The 23,634-nt window shown below is 38.1% G+C and overlaps 1 protein-coding gene and 1 non-coding gene across 3 annotated transcripts in view; both read left to right on the forward strand.

Moving 5' to 3' along the window:
- The window catches only part of LOC131079420 (meiotic nuclear division protein 1 homolog), a 120,710-nt gene that overhangs the window by 53,175 nt on the left and 43,901 nt on the right, over nt 1-23,634 (forward strand). For both annotated transcript variants that reach the window (XM_058017365.2, XM_059207139.1), the window contains exons 4-7: nt 17,269-17,307; nt 17,396-17,503; nt 17,612-17,674; nt 17,794-17,845. In XM_058017365.2, coding sequence (XP_057873348.1) covers nt 17,269-17,307; nt 17,396-17,503; nt 17,612-17,674; nt 17,794-17,845 — 262 coding nt within the window. The remainder of the gene's footprint in view (nt 1-17,268; nt 17,308-17,395; nt 17,504-17,611; nt 17,675-17,793; nt 17,846-23,634) is intronic.
- TRNAI-AAU (transfer RNA isoleucine (anticodon AAU)) lies at nt 15,633-15,704 on the forward strand. The gene has a single exon. It is a non-coding gene; the product is annotated as a tRNA-Ile (tRNA).

The raw sequence follows: 23,634 nt of genomic DNA on the forward strand, positions 1-23,634 counted from the left end.
GATCGGAGGATTATTCCACCAAGGTCCCTTGTGTTCTTTAGAATTTCCTCGCATGTCTCTTGCTCTTTGTTAATGGTGGCCTTGGTGTCATTCTTCATGCTGATGGTCCAGTACCATTCTTTGAAAATGTTGATGTCGTGGGGGTCCAAGATGGTGGAGAGTGTAGGAATCTGCGGATGGGTCCAGAAAAGAGCCGTCATGAGGGGAGAGTTGTAGTAACGACTACATGAATTATAAAGCATTCCCGCTTCATCTTGAACAGTTTGACCAAAATGGTCTCTCAATGGTGGGCCATTTCTTTTACCTCTTCAATAATTTGTTCTCCTCTTTCCTTAAGGCCTTGCATCCATTCCTTGACGACCTTGGCAGTATCTCGTACTCCTTCAAATTTTGTTGTGGTCCTCTGTGCCAATGCTGTCGGGGGAATGTGGGATTCGGAGCATTATGCAATGGTCTCAGGAGTTGATCAATGTACCCCTCGGCTTGTTCAGCACGAGCTCGATACATGTTCTTTTCAGCTATTATTTCTTCGAGTTGTCTGAGTACGTTTTGTACGGAATCCTTGAATTCCTCCCTTTCCCGCTCCTTAGTGGCTTGTCCGATGGGGACAGTCGTGATGCTATAATCAGCCAGTGTAATCTGATCTACTGGCTTGTCGACAGGCGGGGTGGCGATATGAAGGGTACGGTTCCTTTGCTCATCTTTGGTCATCCTGGAATACGCCTTGGGCTTTTTCTTCCCCTTGGCCTTGGCTTGGTCTATGCGTGAGAAGATGTCCTCCAAATCGATGGGCGACTTGGTGGCGGCCTTGCGCTGAGCTCGAGCAATTAACCATTCTTGAGGTACAGTCTGGGTTGATGCTATGGTTAAATTGGCACTTTGTTCTTTAATGTTTTCAGCCGGCTCATCGCATATTTGTAGCTGCTCGGTTACAGGAGGAGTGGAGGAAGTGTCAAGTTCCTTGCTCGCAGCTGAATTCTCTCCCACTTCACTGAACAACTGCCTAGTATTTTCATGTGATGGTTGTTCTTCAGTTTTTTCAGGCTCGCGAGTCTCATCTGTCCTTTGCTCTCCTTCAACAGTGGAGTCATCCTTGGTAGTATTATGGAGCAGCAATTCATGTCGGCTCTGCTGGGTGGGTTCATGCAATTCAATCCCCCGAGTGGATGGAATCTCTCCTTCCTCCACTTGATTATCAGGTTCGGCTGATTCAATGGCTCTTAGCTCGACATCTAGCATGTCGAGTGCAGGAGGATCATCAGCTCCAAATGCTTCAATATCACTCTGGGAAGGCGGAGCAACTATATAATCTAGTTCAACTACATCATCAGATGAATTGGGGTCTTTTGATGATGAAGTGACCTCTGGTCTCCTTATAGGAATCTTTTCTCTTCTTGTTCTTTTGGATGTCCGAGTTCCTCTGGTGGCCTTAGCCTTCTTCCTTTTTTCAGGTTTTTCGACCTCTTCCTTTGGTGCACTGGATGTTCCCTCATCTTCGGAGGACTGGGAATCAAAGTTACCCATCAAGTGGTAGGTGAATTGGACTCCCTCATGAATCAGTCGCTCAATTTGTTGGTGCAACCATTGGTCAGTATATCTTCCTGGGGCTGCCATAACCGCCTCAAAATCAGTGATTGGATCTTGCGACCAATCGATGCCTGGCAAAAGATGTCTTATCGCCTCAAATTCTCGGACTTGTAGGCAATTTCCTGAATCTGTTAGTTTGTCTGGGACCTGACGGTATTCATAGTCGCATTTGCTGCACACTCAGCCTTGAATATTCGTGCCTTCGGACCTCATAGTCATCAGAGCAGTTCTTCCAATAATCTTCAACTGATTCTTTTGCTCTGTATCGCCTGCCATAGGCTCTCTTTGCCAAATTGTCGTGATCAAAGCATTTCCTTGGAAAATGCTCTTGTAGGCCATAGGAGGCTAGTTCTGCAAAGGATTCCTCTGCCTGGGCTGGGTTCTTTAGATGGACATCAAGGTTACCTATAATCATAGGGAAGGCAAATCCAGGCTGCTTCCTGTCTCTGAGTAAACTGTTCGCCGGACGTGACTGCTTTGTGACTTCCAGGAGAACTATCTTGTCGGTTAGGTATCGCGGAAGTTGGAAAGGAACACCCTCAAAGCTAGGTATTCGAATGTAGGAGAACCTTGGGAACTGGATGAACCAGGCTCCATACCTCTGTACTAGAATAGTAGCTTACTCTGAGAGCCTTATGTGTAGTCCTCCCTGCATCAACCTGACCAGGCGCATTGTGAAGGCGTCATTGACGCGCTCATATTGATCAACTGCATAGGCAGGGTTGTTCTTTTCCCTTTGAGCTATGTCCTGATAGTGTAGTTGTGGATAACAATCGTATTCACCTGATCAGGCCCAATCGAATTTCACCTTTCATGATTAAACCCGACAGTGGCTGGTTTCTGGCGAACATGTAGACTAGATAGGATGTCATAGTGAAGTACTTCTTTGCCTCAAGTTCGATCAATTGGGTGTGGATGTTGTCACTTATGATCTGGGCCCAATCGAACTTAGATTTCCTAGTGAAGACCTGCTCTGTGAAGTAGAACATCCATTCCTCAAAGTAGTTGGATTGGGGGAGTCCCATAATCCTGCTGAGCAATGTGACCATGTCTCCATGCTCGTTGTGAAAGTCGCTTCTACGGGTCTTTTTCCCAATCCTGACCCTTGGAGGTCTTCTCTCCTTGTACCACTCTTCATTTATCAGTGTTCTACATTTGGCAGGGTTTATATCATATGCCTCTTGCGCTTCATCCATAGTTGTTGCTATGGGGTTGTTCGGGAAGGGAATGTCAAATGCGTCGCCAATGGCTTCAGGAGTGAAGTTAGCGAGGACCATATTCTCGAGGAGCACCAATCTAGAGTTTGATTGGTAATGCCAGGCAACCTCTACTACTAGTTCATAGTTTTGCACTATCGGGGGAAATCCTGCTGCTTGGGCAATGCCACTTTCCATCATCCGCCTAGGCCTGCCATAGGCATTAGGGGAGAAAACTCGGTTTCTGAAATCTTGAATATCAATATGGCCCAGGTTAGTATCACCTACATTTTTCCAGACACTTTGAACTTTTGATTCCCTCAGTCCCCCTCTTTGATACTGATACATCATCTATACGACTCTGCGAGGGATATATGACTTGGACACTTGTGATGTCTGGGCTGCAGCAGGTGTCTTTGATGGTTCTACCGCTGATTTAGGCATTTATCTTGCACAGCCGAACGTGGATTACGAGGCGATATAAAGGAAATAAAGCCGGTTAGTTAAGAGGGATACACCAACATGCAAGGATTGACTTGAAAACCGAATTTAAAGAACAACATGATATTTTAACTAAAAAGCTTGATTGATTTAAACATGGATATTTATGAAGCTTTTCGATTACGAATTTATACTTAAGCATTTTAGGATCAATTTTCAAAATGGACGATGCTTTAAAATTTTCCAAAGTCTGAAAATGCGTTTCTGGCTGATTCCTAGGAACAAACTCGGATTTCAATTGCGCTGCCTGACGTCTTATAAACGGAAAAAGATGCGGTTTTAAGACTTAATCAATTCAATTCATTTTGCACATACGTCTATCCGATTTTGCATATATTTCGAATGATTTCAAGAGAGGCGAAGCACACTTACCTGGCGACAATGAATGGCGTGAATTTGCACAACCTGCCCTACAAGAATGAATTGTTTTGGATTCGAAAAAAAAAATGATGCTTCTTATGCCTTACGTTTTGAAAAGATAAGTTCACAACTTGCAAATTTGGAATGGGAGAGTTCTGCAATTTTGAATTTCAACGGTTAACTCCCTATTCTAGATTTTCACGCCTAAAATTTGGAGAGAGAAGTGCAGTTTTAGAAATTTAGAATTAGCGATTCTTTTTACCTCAATGATTTTGCCTTCTGTGTTTTCTTCTATGGCATTGAACTTGGGCGTTTTGAAAACTTCGACTTTGAAGTGCTTTGCAAACTTTTAACTTTTATCTTTCATGCCCTTCCTGGCGATTTTTGAAGAATGGGGAGGGTTTCCAAAATACTTTGCTGCGCGATCTACCTGGGTGATTTTAACCTTGGTAACTTAGTTTTAAATGCGATTTTACCTTCGTGATTTCGGAGAATGGGGGGGGAATGGCGTTTTGAAAACTTCAAACTTTGCGATTCCGCCTTATGGTGTGAAACTTTGGCGATTCAACGCCTCTTGCAGATTGCATAAACTTCGCGTGATCTCTGGAGGGTCTCTCAAATGCGATTTTTCTATATGGCGCAATTTCGGGATTATGATATGGTTTGCAAACTTATTGTTTTCGCACCTTATACTTCTCCCTCCATTTGCGATTTTCAGGATTTATAGATGCTTTGAAAACTTTCGGAGTTTTACCTTATAGTGCCATTTTCGAGGTTTTGACCCACTTCGCCAATTTTCGGCATTTTAGTGCACTTTGAAAACTTCGCACTTTTCATCTATCCTTAATAACGCGATTTTTGGCACTTATGAGGTTTTTGCAAACTTCAGACTTTTACCTTATAGCGCCATTTTCGGAGTTTTGACCCATTTCGCCAATTTCGACATTTTAGTGCACTTTGCAAGTTCTTTCTTTTACTTTTTGCATTTTACTTCCACAATGCAAACTTGGGGGATTTGGAGTGTTTTGCCGATTTCGGCATTTTGGGGCACTTTGCCAACTTTTGAACTTTTTACATTTGCCCTCCAAATCGCGATTTTCGACGTTTTTCAAACTTTACTTTTCGCACTATCCCCTTAGAATGCGAATTTCGGGGTTTTCAGGCATATTACAAACTTTTAATTTTTTGCGTTTGCACCTAAAAGTGCGATTTCGGCGATTGGAAGCACTTTTCAAACTTCTTATTTTTCACCACTTATCAAGGATCTATCAAGGATCTAACCAAGCATACTGTGTTAGTATCTAGATCACTCACTTGTTGATTACTCACATCTTCGACAAGTCTGAAACCCTTAACCGGGTAGGCCCAACAAAGCCTTTGTAAATCCTCTAACAAGGTGGTTCACAACTGTGGATCTGAAATCCTTTAACAAGGTAGTCTTTAACAAGACTTATCTCCTAACAAAGATCTAGATTCCTAACAGGATCTGTTCTGGTGAAGAACATTGTATGACCTTAACCGGTTTGGTTTCTATTCTGCAGATAGTTACTTGTGAGTTTTTGCTCACCGTGGTTTTTCCCATTTGGGTTTCCACGTCAAATATCTTGTGTTATGGTGATTGTGGTTTTTTGGGTGAATGCTTTATTTGCTATTTGGTTTGCATTTATCTTAACCGGTTTATTAGTGAATTTGTTATACCGGTTATCTGCTAAACTGTTTAAGAGTTTGAGTTTAGTAGTTTTTGGAATACTAATTCAACCCCCCCTCTTAGTACTCATCAATATTATCATCATCTCATGGACTGATTACGGGCACGCTCAAAAGGACGCGAAACACTGCACGGAATTCAACAGGGCGAAGGCAAAAAGACCAAAAAAGAGGAAAGGGGACCCTGTCGGCCACAAGGAGTGTGTGCAACGCACAACACTTCTTGAATTCAAAATTCCACAATTCTCATCATTCTTCAGTTTCTTCACTCAACTTGCCTTTGAACTTGATGAAATCCAAACCCTTTTAAAGGCTAAGAGACCAAAATTATTGCCAAACGTTAACTAAGAAAAGAAAAACATCTAAGCGGAATCCAGCAAAAAATTTGGGGTCCTTATTTGCAATGGGGCGTGTGTGTTTACAACACAACTATATCTAGATTCTAGACTTTTAGTATTTACTATTTTGTTTTTTAAGTTTGAAGTTTGAACATTGTTGAGTCTTGATAAATTGATTGTAATTTTGATGAATCATGATTATTAAATCAGAAATTTTGAAAATTCTCATTCCGATGTCTATATTTATAATTTATTATTACTAGTTCGATGCAATCACTGCAATGTGTTTAAGTTTAAGCTAAACTTTACATATTCCTTGGGCTTATACAGTATAACAGTTATTATGTTATACATCCTTGTCTTTTTAAAACTATTTTTTTATGTACTATGTCAGCAGCGCTCCCCTGCTGCCGTGCCCCCGTTGTTCCCAAACTTAGGCCCCAAGTATCCCTGGCCCTGAGATGCGTCCCCCTGTCCGCCTGTCTCTGCGTCATGAAACTTGGTGAAACACTTCTCTAAACAGACAATAGAGAAGGTAAAAGGAAACATAAGAAAGACAAAAGCTGCAAAAGCAGTATTCTTTGTGAGAGATATTACTTTTGGTTTAGAAAAAGAGCAATGTCAGTTGATAAAAAACTATTGTTCAGAGGGAAGGATGTCTAGGTGGGAAGAAGTCTCCTGCAACAAAGCATTGGGGTGATGGCAATTTGATGGAGCAGTGAGAGAATATGTAGGTAAGTCAGATGGATATGGACTCTGTAAGAACCACTACTGAATTCTTAAAACAATTTTTTGCAAATTCTCCACTTTTCAATTCACAGAGATTTCATAAAACACTTTGTCTTCTTGTCAAGATTTGTGATGATCTTAGTATGATTGTTTCCAAAAGGTTTGTTTGTAGTCTGGTTGCACAAAACACATATGATTGCGTTCATAAAGAAAGAAATTATGGAGACATTGTATCAAACAGTTTGCTGTCATATCAAAAACCGATTAGAATACCCTGCTCACTATTGTAATTTATTTCCAAAGAAATAAAATTTGATAAATACATTGAAGAGCATCAGTAATCCATATCAGATATATCAAACAATTTGCAGAGTTGAGTGTAATGAAATATGAGTATACTGAGTCTTCTTGCTGGTACCATCAGTTATTTCAGAACCTCAAGCATTATAAATAGACTTAATATAGACCAAGTATCTTTTTTAAAAGGGGTAAATGCTTTTTGATCTAGAGTTATGAACCGATTAGGTCATGTTGTGACCTTTTCACACATCGCCCCATTGCAAACGGGGACCCCCCTCTTTCTTGCTTTCCGGTTTTGTTAGTCTAGGGTTTTCGCAATCAAGTGACAATTTTGAGCTTCAATGTCCGAGTCTTGTCCTTGGATATGGTTACGTTTCCAGGTCTTCAAGATGCAGGTAATGTTAAATCTTTGAATTTTGAAGTCAATAGTATCAAAGTGTTGAAAAGATGTTAAAATGTCTAAATGATCGTAAATGCGAGTTTATTTTTTTAAGTGTTGAAGTTGCAACTTTCCTTAAAATGTGAGTGAAAAATGATGAAAATGCTGCAAATTGATGTGGATTTTGTGCAGAAGTGTTAAAAGTCCCAATAGGAGTCATTTTTCCACTCCTAGGAGGTGAAATAAATAAAAAATGCACAAAGTCCCGATGGACTTCTATTTTCCACTCTTCAAATTTTAAGAAAATGTTAAAAGTCCCGATGGAAATAGAATTTTCACTGCATAAATGGATGAAATTGGGTAAGTTTAGACTTTTAAAGTGTGAAAATCAACTCAGTCTTGATGGAAAGTTTTTTTCCACCAAGCAGTTAAGTCATAAACCACACCGTCCCAATGGGAGGCGTTTTTCCACTAAGCAATAAAGATGAAAATTGATTAAGTCCCGATGGAGGTTGTTTTTCCACTCCATTTTGAGCATGAAGGTACAAATTTAATGTCAAGGACTATGAAAGTCTTGATGGAGGTCGAATTTCCACTCCAGGACTAAGTTTGCAAGTGACATTGTGGGAAGTCTTGATGACTAGAGAATTTCCACTCAAGACAAAACAAAGGACAAAGTGAGTCTTGATGGAGGTTGTTTTTCCATCAGGTTGACAAGAGTGAAAATGCATAAGGAAACTGAGTCCTAATGACCCACGCTTTTCTACTTGATGGTAAAATGACCAAGGTAAAGTGAAATTTATGTGTCTTGATGAGGTTCGATTTTCCACTTGAGGGAAAAATGATTAAATAATGCAAATATAACATCAACATTGTGTCCTGATGGAGGTCGATTCTCCATTTGGGACATTTGCAAGGATTTGATTAAGTTTATGAGTCTTGATGGACATCGATTTTCTACTAGGGGGTATTTGACTAAGTTTTGTGAAGATTTCTTAAGAGAAGTAAGTCCTGATGCAAGGTGAATTTCCACTTGGAGAGGATGTGTAAAGGAAAGCAAATTAATGATGAAAATCAAGTGTCTAGATGGCCATCAATTTTCCCCTTCCATGATCAAATGGATTTTAAAAGGCGAAATGAACATGATTTTAATGACAAATCAGTCCAGATGTGGTACGATTTTCCACTTGATTGGCATGTGTTTTTTTTATCCCACATTTGCTATGTAGCGAAAGTTAGAGGTGAAAAGTTGAATAAAGAACCCAGGCCAGCGATCATTATTATATCATTAAGTGGCTGATTGAGCTCCAAGTTAGCTGGAAGAAGGAGGATTGAAGATTGCCTAGCTGGGAGAGTGCAATTTTGTGCCCAAGGCATTGAGTGTGCCACCATTGGAAGCGTTTGTGACATCATAGAGGGTGCCATTATTGGCTGAAGATGCCATTATCAGACCCGAGACAACTTTGCTAGCAGCCACCTCATGCACAAAACGTTATTCCCAGCCATTGTTTACGCCAAAAACGTGTCATTTCAGCCAAGCAAGGGAAGATCGCTTCAGACATATGGATTGTGCCATGAATAAGATGATTTCTAGCCATTGAAACATGATTTTCAGAGACATTTTGAAATATCCCAGACCAATTTTTTTCAATTTTTCAAGTACAAAGAGTAATGCAACACACATCCGTTAGGGTTAGCACTTAAACCAAAACGATGCGGAAAACAACTCTAACCAAGAATGTACACTAGGATCCCGGGTTGGGCAAGGTGTGAGCATATGGTCAGAGGGTCTTAAAGCATTCTGAAAGTAACTCTAACCAAGAATGTGCCCAAGATGGACTAACATATGGTCAGAGGATCTTGGTGCATGCTGAAAGCAACTCTAACCAAGAATGTGCCCAAGATGGACTAACATATGGTCAGAGGATCTTTACAATTACAACTGCTGAAAGGAAAACTCGACACCAAGCATGTGCTTTCAAACCCAGGGTGGGAATGGAGCTACCATATGGCGGAGATGCTAAGAACTTAGAAATGGAATTAAATGTAAATAACAAGCGTGAAATGAAAATGAGAAGAAATGTTGCCAGTACTACTGTTCAGCTTACAATATGATAGTAAATGCTTGCCAAGATCATAGGATTAAGACTATACAATGCTGTAACAATATAGAAGGCTCTCCCGGGCTTAACAAAAATGATAAGTCCAAGAAATTCTACTCAAGGATCAATCTTAATATTCTGATTTATGACAGACCTGCACGTGAAATGCTTAATCAGCAACACATGGAATCACTAAAATGCTCATTACTCTCTCAATACTAGTCCGAATGACCCAAAACCAAAAGCAATGGCTTCCTATGAAGGAGGCGACCCAACCAATACCAAGAAATCAGACATTAACCCAACAGATTATTTATCACGAACCCTAGGGCAATTCCCAGCAGTGATGCCAGGCAAGAATGGCGATTCTTCTCTATAAAATAAAACACTTCATATTAGAATCTGCAAATTTGCACAAAGGAGCGCCCAACCAAAACAAGAGGAAATATGCAATACCCAGAATGAATATGTTTTTATTTTGAAATATATGAGTGAAACTACAAATCTGCTCTGCTAACAGCGATTCCCGAAAATGGAATGAAATGCAAATAATAGAACTTCAAGCACAACTCAAGCTACAATGCAATCCCCACTACAAACTCTCACAACTACACTAAATCACCACTAGTTGCTATCTTTCAAGCAAGAAGCAATGCCAAGGCTAGGAGGCATTCATTCCTCGAAGCAACCCTAATACAATTCCGGCAGAGTAACAGTACAATAGACACAAGATACCAAATGAAGGGAAGAGGCCTCCATTTATAAGCTTAACAAGGGATCTCTAGAGGCTTCTAGAAAGTGCGCCCTAATTTCACATTTGAATTTTCCTCCAAGAGATGACGCCACTTTTAAAAGCTTAATTAACCTTTATTTTAATTCACTTCTCTTCATAAAGTTGGCACCCCTTTTCATAAGCAAGATTTTAGACCTTAGGAAATATTAAATCCCTTCCATGATGCAACCCTTGAAGATCACCTTTTAAAACAACTTGAAGTGATGAAGCTAGGCCAAGGGGTCAACTTTAAAATATAACATTAAAACATAACATTATTTAAATGAAATGAACTTATCTCTCCAAAAACATCCCAAGGCCAAAAGTGACGAAGCCAACTGAACCAACTGAAGAAGAGAACCAACTGTGTCGAAATAATCAGGACCACTACTAGAAATAGAATTTACTAAAAATAGTAAATTCCAAAAAGTGCTTGGAACGCAAAGCCGGACATACCACTGCGAAGCCCTTTGAAAACCCAGAAAGAATCCGCGATCCGAACTCTAATTCACGAGCAACAACAAACTCCAAAACTGGAAACCCTAATTTTACCCATTGAGTAGCCTACGGGTCTCCGAAATAGGCCATCGGTCAATTGAAACATTACACCTGAGAAGGGGACATTACAGCATTTCCAGACCCATACACTCAGAAATCAGACCTGAGACAGCGAATTTGATTCAATTTTCATTCATTTTCTGAGTTTTGAAGGGCTTATTCAGACTTAAGTATCAAAATCAGACCTATCCTAAGTTCTAAAATCAGGTTTCTTGAGGGTAAATTTTCCAGATTTTGATCAAATCACTTGTATTTTCCAGAATTATGTTACATAATGTTGAATTTCGGATTTTAGAAAGCTCCTAATCTGAAAATCATTTGAAACCAGAAGTTAAGTCAATTCTGGAAAATTATATTGATAAAGTTATTAACTTCTAGCATTTTATAGGTACCATGTCAAAGGCGGGGATAGCTGCAAGGAAGATTCAGTTGAAGAATGTGCTTGGAGGATACTATCCGGAGCCGCAGATATCTTCTATGTGGAAGAAAGTTGGAGACACTAATGTGGAGTACCTAGATAGGAAAAGAATGAAGCGGAGGATATATGGAACAAAGAACCAACTACCCTCTCCCTTGGTGGTCAATATCATGAAGAGTGGAATCTACCACGCAGTTGGCTTCCCACCATCAATACAATGCAACGAGATTATGGCTGAGTGTGCAAGGTATTACGATCCACAGTCAAGAACAATTCGAACACCTAAGAGATTGGTGCTTGCATACCTAGCCAAGGAGTTAATAAGGAAGGTGTTTGGAATTCCTAGCCACCAAGACATGCAAGTAAGAACCAAGGAGGATGCCCAAGCTATGTTCGAAAAAAGATCAAAGGCATGTATGACACTCATCAATAACGAGTGGGTCCTTGAGACAAGGCGTCACTATTCCAACCTACCTAAGTGACTCCTATGTTTAGATTTCAAAGAGGAGTATAGGGACCTAATATTTTTACTCAACAAGATTATGGGAGCACCTCAAGGAGCTTTATTTGAAACGTGGATGTTCTACTTCATTGACGAGATGTTGAATGGAAGAGTGATAATCAATTGGGCTAAGATTATAAGTGACAACCTAGACATCCAGTTGAGGAGTTTGGAGAGAACAAAGTCTTTCTACATGACTTCCTACCTAGTCTACATGCTAGCAAGGCATATCATATACAAAGGACTATTGTGCAGGGGTGAAGTTGGATAGGCTTGGACAATATAAAGTGTATGAGTGTTATCCAGAACTCCACCTACATGAGAAAGAACACTATAGAGGGTGAATGATACCTTCACTATGTATATCATGTGGTTGCTGCAAGGTGAATTACATAAGAGGTTGTCGAAGGAGGTAATGCCCTTAGTAGAGAAGTACGGATCATGGTATATTCAGTTTCCTACCTTCACATACCTAAGGATTCAAGGATTCACTTCCGAACCATACAAGCTTCCTAGGCATCCAACTAACAAGATGGTGTTGCTTGAGGTAGTGAGGCAACTATTAGAGTTTGATTTGATTGCATTCAAAAAGAGAAGTATAGGCAAGGTATTACTTTTCCTAACATGCTTGGGAAGATGATGGAAATATGCCCCATCGTAGTAGCAACAAAAACAGGTAATGAAGAGCTAGAATTTTTCCATCTTGGAATTTACAAGGCAAGGAATTGTTTTGATCCATTTCAGAGAATTTTAATAGCTAAAGGAGAAAAGTTCACACACAAGATTGACATCGAGGACTATTAGTCCAATCTTACAGATGAATTCGGAGTTAGGAGAAAGATGTGGTCTTTAATTTTAGTGGACTTCATGAGAAAGTGTAACTTCTTCTCGATTCCTGATCAAGTGAAACATGATGGGAATCATATTCATCCTCAATATGTGAAGGAGAAGGACAAGCTAGTTCCATCACCTAATTGGTCACAACTCGAGATGGTAGATTTGAATATTTAAATGAGAGAAGTGAATGATTGCTCTAGGGAATGAGTGGACAAATAGATAAACGAACTAAGAAGGCAAAATACCACCTTGATTTATGAAATAATGAAGAGTGAGGAGTCCTCTCTAAATGATGATTAAAGAATGAAAAGCAATGTAAGAGCAAACAATGATGAGGAGAGTCAGGCTCCTAAAAGAAGATAAGGTCTGCTTGGAGGAACGCAAGCGAAAGTTAAGGAGATTGTTAGTAAAAAATCTAGACACAAGAAGCACAAGTCTAGCACCCCTCAATCTACCATGAGCTCTTCATCCATTAAGGAAAACAATATGCTAGGAGAAAACAATGATTCCAAGCAAGGTTTTCATACGAAGATCCTACTGGAGAATGACCAAGATGAACGTGGATTAGCACAATTTGCGCCACATGAAGATGAAGAGAAGCAATCGGGATCTCCTACCATTTAGCTTGAGGTCCATTTTGGTGACGATGTGGTGGATTTAAGTAAGAAGAGAGCAGAGGATGATGTTATTTCAGCCTTGAGACGACTTGAGGCAAAGAAGCTCTCTAATATTACTAGAGATGATTTGGGAGCACGTATTGTGCATGTGGCTGTCCCAACTGTTGATAAGCCTAGAGATGTAATCACTCCCATGGATTATCAGGTTACCACAATTGATATTGGGTCATTCACAAAGCAACAAGAGTTTCAAGAGCTGAATGATTCCGCCAAGGCAATTGAGGCATGATTGAATAGAGTTGAAGAGAAGAAAGAAATGCTAGAAATGTAGAACATGAGACACAAGAAATACATTGAAGGGTTGAACCCCCTAAGGTGTGAGGATCCTGCATTTGTTTCACCTATTTCTATTGCTCATGGATCACCTAATGATAATGAGGCAATGAGGAATACATACCAAGAGGTTGGAAAATGGATAGAAGATATTTCGAAGCAGGCAGATGATTTCCTAGTCCAGTTCGTCCAAGCCTATGATAAAACAACACTGCTCATAAGCAGGATACAATACTTGGAAGGAGTATGGGAAAAGTTCCAGCCAGTGCAAGACAAGACTATTCGTCGCCTCAAGGTGTTGAAGCGTATTCCTACATCTGCATTGATCTTAGAGGGAGTTATTTAGGAGGGAAATGTGTATGATTTCCATGGGTGGTATTGTTCTTTGGGCATGAAGAAGTCAGTGTTTGATCATGCAAAAGATGAATGCGTGGAGATGGAAGGATTGATCCAAGAGATACAATTGAAGATCCTCACATCAATTGAAAAATTTTCATGACAAGATGTCCACACCTGTAGCACTTTGAATGTGGAAGGATTGAAGGAAAAGATGAGGTTTGTTTACTTCAAAGAGTTGGAGTCCATTAGGAAGAATCAACTGAACGATTTGGTTTCCCTCATGATTCACATCAGCAACTTGCAAAAGCTTACACCAGATTGGGAAAACATTTTTGATGCTTGCTCAGATGCTGTGGATGTGATTGAATTGTAACTTGATGGTTTGCCAAGTGTTGCAATGGAGGAGCTTAATTTAGTTATGTCCAGATTCGTTGAATATGCAGCTAGAGAGAGGAATGTAGGAAGGAATCTTCTAGAAGACAAACTGCTTGATGATTAGGCGACATCCCATTGGACCTCATTCCTCAAGTTTTGTGATATGGATAAGATTCCACTTGTTGATGTAAACCCTAATTAGGGCTGTGTTGGCATGATCTTGACCCTTGATTCTAAATGAATCATGGCCCTTCATTTCATTTTGAGGTTCTGTATGAAGTTATAAACCCCTTCTCCTCTCATTTGTAAGAGATAAATTTTGAGAATTGTCACTTAGATGCTGCCAAAATTGAACTTGGTGATTTTTATGAGATCTTGAAGCATTGTGTGGTTCTCTAACCTCCAAATTTACTTTAGAATTCGCTTTAAATATTTTAGTCGAATGAAAGAAATTGTTGAATGAATCTTTCTGAAATTCGTCATATCCATACCACTAGCTATTTGCTGATTGTGAATTTGCCTTGTGTGCTCAATTGGAATTTGATCTAAGCTTAACTTCAATTTTACTTGCACATTGATATTGATCGAATGGATGGTGTTAGTGTTGTGAGTATGAATCTGAATATCTATTGATGACTTTAGAAGATTCACTAAGCTTGTGCTAAGTTGTTCATTGTATGACAAGACTAAGCCTAGTTGAATTTCATTGAGTCATTCACCATCTCTTGCATTATAGGTTTAATATAGGATTAGAATAGAGCCTTCTAAACCCTTTCCTTTTAAATTTTATTTTAAAATCTTTGTTAGAGATAGATCAAGTGCTCACGTTGTAAAATCATAAGTCGTTTGAAAATCGTGGCAAACCTACTTCCATTCATGAGAGCCTAAGCTTGAGAATTAGAACATTTGTGTAAGTTTCTTTGTGTAAACATCAAGTTACATCGACCATTGAGTTACCCATACGTCAAGAACTGACATTAGGAACCTTGGAGTCGTCTTAGTTGATCATATATTTAGCATCTGAGGTGATTTTGATCAAGAGAGGGTAAAATACATTTGAATTTTATTTTGTGTTAGAGGTGTTGAAAAAACACATCAAGAAGTCACGAACGGGGGATGTCATCACCTATAGAAACAGTCAACAACAACACTCCAACGTGGATCAAACTTTGATGGCAAGAACAACAACACCACAAGCCATCACAACATGCCAATACTGGCATACAGACCAAGTATTGTTCCATACATAACAAATGATATTTCCAAAGGATGGTGCCTCCTACTACACCCCTTGCACCTCACAATACCAACGAATTCCCAAATCTAAGATTTGCATCCTTCCTAGATGGTTTAAAGCTTTGGCCTTTTGCAATTCAAGTTTGTTGTCTTATATGCTTTGTGAATTGGTGATTTACCTTGCTGTGTTGGCTAAGAATCTCCTCCTACAACTACATTGGAGTCTATGGCCCTTTCCTTTCATGGAACCTTCCTTTCCCATAGATGGCTCCTTGGTGAGCATGAGGATAGGCAACTAGGACCATATTTGACCAATATATATCACTGTCGCCCCATTCCACGTCCTTAACAGATCCACGACTTCATAGAAAATAGATCTTGATAGCTGATGTCTGTTGTTGTTGGAAATAAGCCACACCCGAGCTGACGATGGACTGGTCCAAGAGGGGCCAGTAGCTCAGTGGTAGAGCACTCCAACAATGTATGGAAAGTCCTAGGTTCGAGTCCTAGCTGGTCCATGTCTCAACATGGTATCAGAGCCAGGTCTAGGCTAGGAGCCCCAAGCACACAAGAGGTGTGGCTTAAGGGGGGGTGTTGTTGTTGGAAATAAGCCACACTCGGACCAACGATGCACTGGTCCAAGAGGGGCCAGTAGCTTCGTGGTAGAGCACTCCAACAACGTATGGAAGGTCCTAGGTTTGAGTCCTAGCTGGTCCATGTCTCAACATGGTATCAGTGCCAGGTCCAGGATAGGAGCCCCAAGCGCACAAGAGGTGTGGCTTAAGGGGGGGTGTTGTTGGAAATAAGCCATACCCGGACCAACGATGGACTGGTCCAAGAGGGCCCAGTAGCTCAGTGGTAGAGCACTCCAGCAACGTATGGAAGGTCCTAGGTTCGAGTCCTAGCTTGTCCATGTCTCAACAATGGCCAAGGTAAATGTATCAAATAAAACCATCATAAAGTGCACCGATTCCTGTTCCAATGCTTGCAACACTTTCTAAAACTTGTACCAGATTTTTGTTGGTGTGGCTGGGTTATTCTTAGCCGATATAAATCAAATATATATTATTTTCATTCCATCTCCTCACAGCACACACAGCTTAAATAATAATCTCTGCAAATTTATTTCTTGCCTGCAAGATTTCAAATAAATTAGATTACTAACCAATTTGGCAAACCTGGAGAGAAATCGATTCAGCTCTGTTTATTACTTCTTCAAACATTCAGCCCATAGGTGATCCTTGAATGGAATCATATATAGCGAAACAAGGGTTTAAGCCCCTGCTTGCAATCTTCAGCACACCATTGGTCTTTGGCTTTAGCCTTTTGGGTTTTCGTTCATCGGGATAATCGTTGGGGTTTTCGTTCCTTTGGTGAGAACTCTGGCCACTGGCACAAATCTCCATAGAGAAAATAAACAATATTCAGAATGCCGAATGAATCCTCCTCATCCTCCCTCTATACTCTTCACAAGAACTTCCCAAAAGGATATAATTTAAAGTAACTTTTTAAATAATAAGCTTCCAGAAAATAATTATAAAATCACTTTTTAATATATTACTTTCTTTTTCCTCCTGAAGTGACTTTATAAAGCAATATCAATTAAACTATTCAAGTTATATAATTAGTTAAATATAAGTTGTCTGAGATTACTTATCTGGACAAATTCAATTATTTTCTATCTGAATGCCTGATTTGAAAATGGGGACATTGCAGACTCTGCCTGTATGGAAGATGGGGATGATGACAGACCAAATTTTTAAGTTTTTATTTTTTCATTTGGGAGTGGCATGAGGGGGTGATAACATCATGCTACATGTAATTTAGGAAATGAGCAGAGTACTAACAATCAAATCATAATCTAAGTAATACTAAGTGCTAGTAGCCTGACATTTAATATTAGGAACCACCAATAAGTGGGTATAATAGCCACTGTAGAAAAAAAATGATAAACATTTATGCTTTCATCAGAAATAAACAATGCTATACTTCGAAATTCATATATTTTTTTTTTTTTTGTCGTCTGCAGACGCTTATTCTATCTCTGTCATTTTTTAATTTGGTTTGTTTTTGCTTTGGCAGGTGTTTTTCTGGAGCCTTCCAAGCTGTGCTGGCAATCTGGTAAAAAAAACTTCAAAGGAATTGAGATTCATTTGGTTTCAAACAATTTGATACATTCGAAATTGATATCTTCTTAAAAATGCAACAGCTGAGACAAGCACGTTCTAAACTGGAAGCTGATTTGGAAAGTGCTAAGAAAAGACGGGCTGAATTGGATTTGCAAAGAGAATCTTTACAGAAGGGCAGGGAAGATTCTGTATGTACATTTTAATTCCACATGATCACATTAATCAGTTGTGAAAAGAGAAGACAATTTTAGAAAACATTCTAAATTGCTATTTTCATTTCAACATACTTTTCCCAGGTTGAGAGAGAGGTTGCTTTGAATGACCTCAAAAAGATTGAAAAAGAGTACAGAAAACTTAAGGTAATTCTTGCAGTGAGAAAGTTTGATTTGTTTGGTTCAAAGTGCATTTGAAAGGTTGTTTCTGGAAGCAAGCCACTGTACTGATTGGAATGATGTGGTTTCTGATAATAAATCTTCAGGAAGAATTGGAATGCTATGCGGATAATGATCCAACTACTGTTGAAGCAATGAGTAAGCAGATGCATCTTGTTGTTTAGTATCTATGCTAAATAGAATTTTCTTATCTCAATATAGTCCGGTTGTGATCCATAGTTTCTCTATTTAATTGTAGAAATTAACAAATCACACAATTATGTTACTGTGCTACTTGAAAATTTGAAATGACAGTTAATTAGAGGACTGAAATTCTGCTTAGAATTGGAGATAAGAACTAGAAACAAAGAAAGTTCTGAAATGCAACACAGTTTTTATCCTGGAAAACCCAAAGATGAGGAAAAGCTAGCTGGTACCAGCAATTATTTGTGCACGTGATTATTTTTACTCAAAACAAACAAGTACGGAGATACGAGATACAATTTCTAGTTGTTCTTCTTATCTGTCAAGTCTTCCACTTTTCTTTTCAGCTGAATTCTTCTTCTCTGAGTCACTATAACACTCAAACATACATCCAATCCTTTAATTTTCCCTCTTCATGTCTTTAAAAAGGTGCTAACCATGCAAAACAAAAGGTCTCCTTGCCTTGATATATGAAGAGACACTGCAGGACATTTCATCTTCCTTAGGAAATGAAGAAACAAAGTTGGATGTTTCGTATTGTCTTGGAAATGAAGAGACAAAATGGGGTGTTTCATGATAATCCATAGCAGAAAAAATCGTTTGGGGAAAATATCGGCAAACCAACAGTTATGGTTATAAAAAAAATATTAGGAAAAAATTGAGAAAAATCAGATTTAGAAAAAAAACATAAAAAATTGTAGAAAAAAGACAACTACTACTTTTTTTTCTTTAAATTTAAAGTGCATTTCCATAGCACAAAGATATACATAGAAAAAAAATAGAGAGTTTAACCCATGAATTATAACATCGGTTTTTGTTGTTTATATTCATATCACTGATTACATTGCGTTGCACAAAGCATACTTAATTGTGCATAAATAATAACTAGATGGTTACAGTTGATAAAATTTCAATTACAATATAGTTTGTACAAAGCCAACCTATAAACTAAGTACAACGTTCCAAAAAATCAAAGGTAGCAAAACTCTTGCTTTTACCATCATAGCTATGCTAGAGGGCTACAGGTCCTGATGATGAAACTCCTAGTCTAGAGCCTCTCCTAAGTTGCTCAACCTCATGACCATCCAAGTTGGCCTCCAGGATCTCAAAATCCTTAGGCTCAAGAAAGTCATTAAAAAGTAGTTTTCCTTTGCTGAGAAGAGATCATAAATTAGAAAATGGGAATCCATTGGTTCTTATTTGTAATTTAATCATACTTGCAATTTATAAAATAGTGTGAAAGAGAACTATATTAAGAGTGCGAAAGGGAAACTATATGACAAAGGAAGCAATTGCAAATTTCAACTTAATAGGTTTTGAATTAAATAGCTCATGATGGTGTAATAGAAAAAAATCGTTTGAAATAGAATCTTATATCTCAAAAGACCATAAATGATATTGAAATGTTCTCATTTATAACTATTTTAGCAGATTTGTAAAACACAAAGGGAGTGTATAATATTTTTCCATTAGGTAATAAGGACATGCTAGTACAAAAGAAGAGAGCAACTATTTGAGCCATAATTTTAGCTATGACTATTCAAGTAAATTTCCTTGATTTTGTGTTAAGTGGATGATGTAGTTAAAAACATTGATGGACTTTGAGTTGAGAATTTGAGAGATTATAGGTACAAGTTTCAATAAAAAATCAAAGCATGAGGAACATTACCTTTCAATGGGACAGTTGCCATTGAAATCTATTTGGATTGTTAAAGAGAAAATATATTAGGCTTGCTTCAGGAGGGATTAAGATAAAACCACAAGACTAGGACATGACTTCTCTCAAGATATATATTAGTTTGCTTGATGCCTATTTAACATGCATGGAATGCTATGCTATATGTCTGAAGCATTCATGTATTGCTAATGTAGTCGCAAGCCTTTTCAACGTCCTTGTATATGAGGAGGCTTAGTGGAATGTTGTTCCCTAACAATTGCAGGACATGCATTTAAGCATTGAGTTTCACCAATTAACAAAGCATTAAGCCTATAGAATATGTAGGAAACATAAATATAACCAAAACAGTGCTTCACAAGGTTACTAGGAGATGGGGGTACTTGGAGACTTTGGAGATGTGTACTGGTACCGATACGACAAAATTTCAAAAATAGGAGATGAGGGTGCTTGGAGATGACAATTTTTTTAATATAATTTGATAATTTTCAGAAAATATCATAACATAGATCTTTGAAAACAAGAACAGTGGTAAAGTTTAACAAATTAACATTAGCTTTCAAGTTTAAATACACAAATGTCAAATGTCAAATGTCAAAGGCTTGGGTTTTACTTTTAACTTTTAAATTTTTTAATACATCATATTAATATACTTAGTTTCACGTTTTTATTGTTATGTATAAAAACTTTTAATTTTTACTATAGATATATGTAGTTTATACTTAGTTTCAACTTTTAGATTTTATTGTTTTTAATAGTTTAATAATTTTTATCATATACATACTAATAGTTTAGAAATTAGAAAATTAAAAAAGAGAAAAAATTAAATAAAATAAAGAAAACCTCCAGCTATCACTTATCGATAATGGATTCAAAATTTAGAAGCAATTAAAAAATCCAAAAAACGAAAACAAATAATTTGAAAAACCCAAAAACTTTTCCATCTTATGTGTTTGAAAACAATGGAGAAAACCCGGAATCCCTAGCAGGTATCTGCATTAGATGCATTTCCAGTAGTGTCATATTTGAACGTGTGTTTTAACCTGAAAACCCTAGCAGCGCTGTGTTTGGTCATGCGTTTTCTCTTTTTGTCAGGTTGTGTTTGGTCTCATCAATATTTTAAGCATTGTGGGGTTTATTTTACTTGCGTTTTGACCTTTTTCTTGCTAGAGACGTCAAACTTTGAGTGGCAGACTTCAAGAAATGGCGAGAAACTTCTGGCCGACGAATCCTACAAACTCACTTGTCTCTTGAGACGGTTCGGGTACAATAGACGCGTCCCGGACTCGAGGATGGATCCCAGGGGTTTGGAGACGTGTCTCTCCTGATAACATTGGTCCTTCATTTTGATATAAAATATTGCTACAATTCATTTTTTTATCACTACAAGCTGATTTTTATCTTTCTAATGGGGACCGTTCTCCTTCCACTTCCACAATGTCCATATACTGTTATGTATATACTTATGCATCCCACTTGATTATACAATTATCACTACCCTACTCGCTTGTCATTGAAACTTGATGGCCACTATCAAATTGAAGCTCCAAATTATCACACTTGTTACTAAAAAGGAAATTTGTCCCAACCTAACCTTGATAATCTAAACAATCATCTTGATATTATTGTTGACAATTGAAATGTTTAAATTCTTTTGAATAGTCAAGATCAAAAATTCCAGACAAACACACTTCTTTAGGTTGATATCAAGCCAATAGGGTTTTGTTTCAATATAGTTTGGCTTTCTATATTTATTTTTGGCAAGTACTCTTATAAGGTTCAAATATGTTAAAATAAATCAGATAGAAGCCTTATTATTTATGATATTGTCTACTATTTCTGACTAAATTGTGTCTTTGGATTTATATACATGGAAATCATCATTAGGAGTCTAAGGCAAAGGATAGTAATGTGGAATACTGAGAAAAAAAAACTCATATTATAACCATTCTATGTTAATTTTCACAACATTAAATACTCTACTACTGGGTAGTGCTGGTAAAGCTCGGGTCCTGGTACGGGTATGCCACATGCATGTGCACAATTTGAATACAGCTCTAGGTATGCATAGAATACTTCCTGGGTGCCCCGATTCGCTATGGGTCCTTCTGTGAAGGACTTGAAGCGAACCTAGGCATCTAGGAAGTACCTAATGCCATACCCAAGCGTAGTTTGATACATTGTAACCTCAATTTATCTCCACCATTTTGGGCATGCCATTTCCTTTATCCATCCATTCCCAGCTCTGTCATAACTTTGTAACAACATTTCATATCAGAATGTTGCAGCAAGCAAGCAATTAAATATCATTTCAGTTGCATTTGTGAGTTGTACTTGTGAACATGAGGTTAGTAAACTTTACATAAGCATTAATGAGATTGATTTCAGTTGATTTACACTATGCATATGTAGCAGCTGTTTGTTTAGTTTTGTGAAATCACTTTCCTTGTATTGTTAATAATTTTGGTATTTTGTCAAATGTTTGCAAAATGAAATTCAACTAGGTTTTACACTTGACAAAACTAGTGGGAGTCGCAATCCAATTGTTTGTGGTTCAAATGAAATTGAACCAAATTTTGATGTTGACCTTGATTCTTCTGATGAAGAAGAATATGAATATTAAATATTGTTTGTAATTTGAATTTTCAATGTGTAATGACATTTTGAGACTTGAGTATATTCATTTTTGCAAATTATGAATGTGAAGTATTTGAATCTTCTATTCTTTGGCAATTATGAGTATCACTATTCTTATAATTTATATTGTTGAATACATATATTTCTGTTTCCGTACCCAAGGGAAAAATTGGAGTACAACCATATCAGGTTTTGGTTCCTATACACTTGTACCCGAATTGCCAACTTAGAGCAAACATAGAAGCATACCAAAGAATTTGTCTCTATCTTAATGTCCCAAGGGATGTGGCGGTGGTCGCAGCCCAGGCTGCAATTACTGTCGCACCACTTCGTGTGGGGGGTAATCGTGGGGCCTCCCTTTGTATTTTGCATGGTTCATAGCTTAGTCTATAGTGTTGTATTAATATTTTAATTTAATAATACTTTTTCTTTATTATTTTATATATTAAATACATTAACATTTTAATCATTTATTTAATAATATTTTACTTTATTATTTTATATATTAAATACATTAACATTTTAATCGTTTATTTATATTAACCTTATATAATTAACAATATTTAATGATTTATTTCCTCTTTAGAATATTAACATTATTTAATAAATTTACATCATGTGATACCGTAGGGGTTATCACAATCCCTCCGTCTCAATTTTGCTTGTCCTCAAGCATATTTAGATCTTCCTCTTTTTTTTTGTGGGGGTGGTGGTGAGGAGTGGTAATGACAGGTTTTGCTCCTTCTAATTTCAATGGAGTGTTCAAATCCCCCTTTTGGGGGTAAGCCCGGGGGTTGTCTTCGAAGACTTTTTTTTTGTGTCTCCTAAGGATGGGTTGTATATCACTATGAACGATTTGACCTTCAGTCGGAGATTTATCCAAGACCATACATTGGGCGACCTACTCTCCTTGGTCATGCCTAAGGATTTTCTCCATTTTATTACATGATACTATCTTTGGAGAGCCATCGGGAATTCCTTTAATGTTATCTCTCTCCCTTCATGTTGGAAGCATATCTCCTGGTTTGAACTATCCATGGTGAACCGTCCCAATGAGTTTATCCACGGCATCCCCAAAATGATGTCATTCTCTAGGTTCACCACAAAGAAGTTCCTCTTAATTGTATGCCCCCCAGGGTGACTTCCAATTGAGGTATAATTTTAGTGCACCTGTCTAAGACTCCGTTGCCCATGATCACTTCAAACCCTCCAAATTCTTGAGTTTTTAACCTTCTCTTTGCTGCTAAGTGTTTGCTAATGAAGTCATGTGAGGCTCCTGTGTCTACCAAAGCGATTACTTTCTGTCCTTTGATAATCCCTTTGAGTTTGAAGCATCTATTCCCACTTCCTTGAGTGATGACTGCCAAGGTGCCTGGTTTGCTGCTTTCAAACCTGGCCCTTTTATAAGGTCTTTCCTCATCCTGTATTTCTT

This window comes from Cryptomeria japonica, chromosome 6 (assembly GCF_030272615.1).
Source record: "Cryptomeria japonica chromosome 6, Sugi_1.0, whole genome shotgun sequence".
In the NCBI taxonomy this organism is placed as follows: domain Eukaryota; kingdom Viridiplantae; phylum Streptophyta; class Pinopsida; order Cupressales; family Cupressaceae; genus Cryptomeria; species Cryptomeria japonica.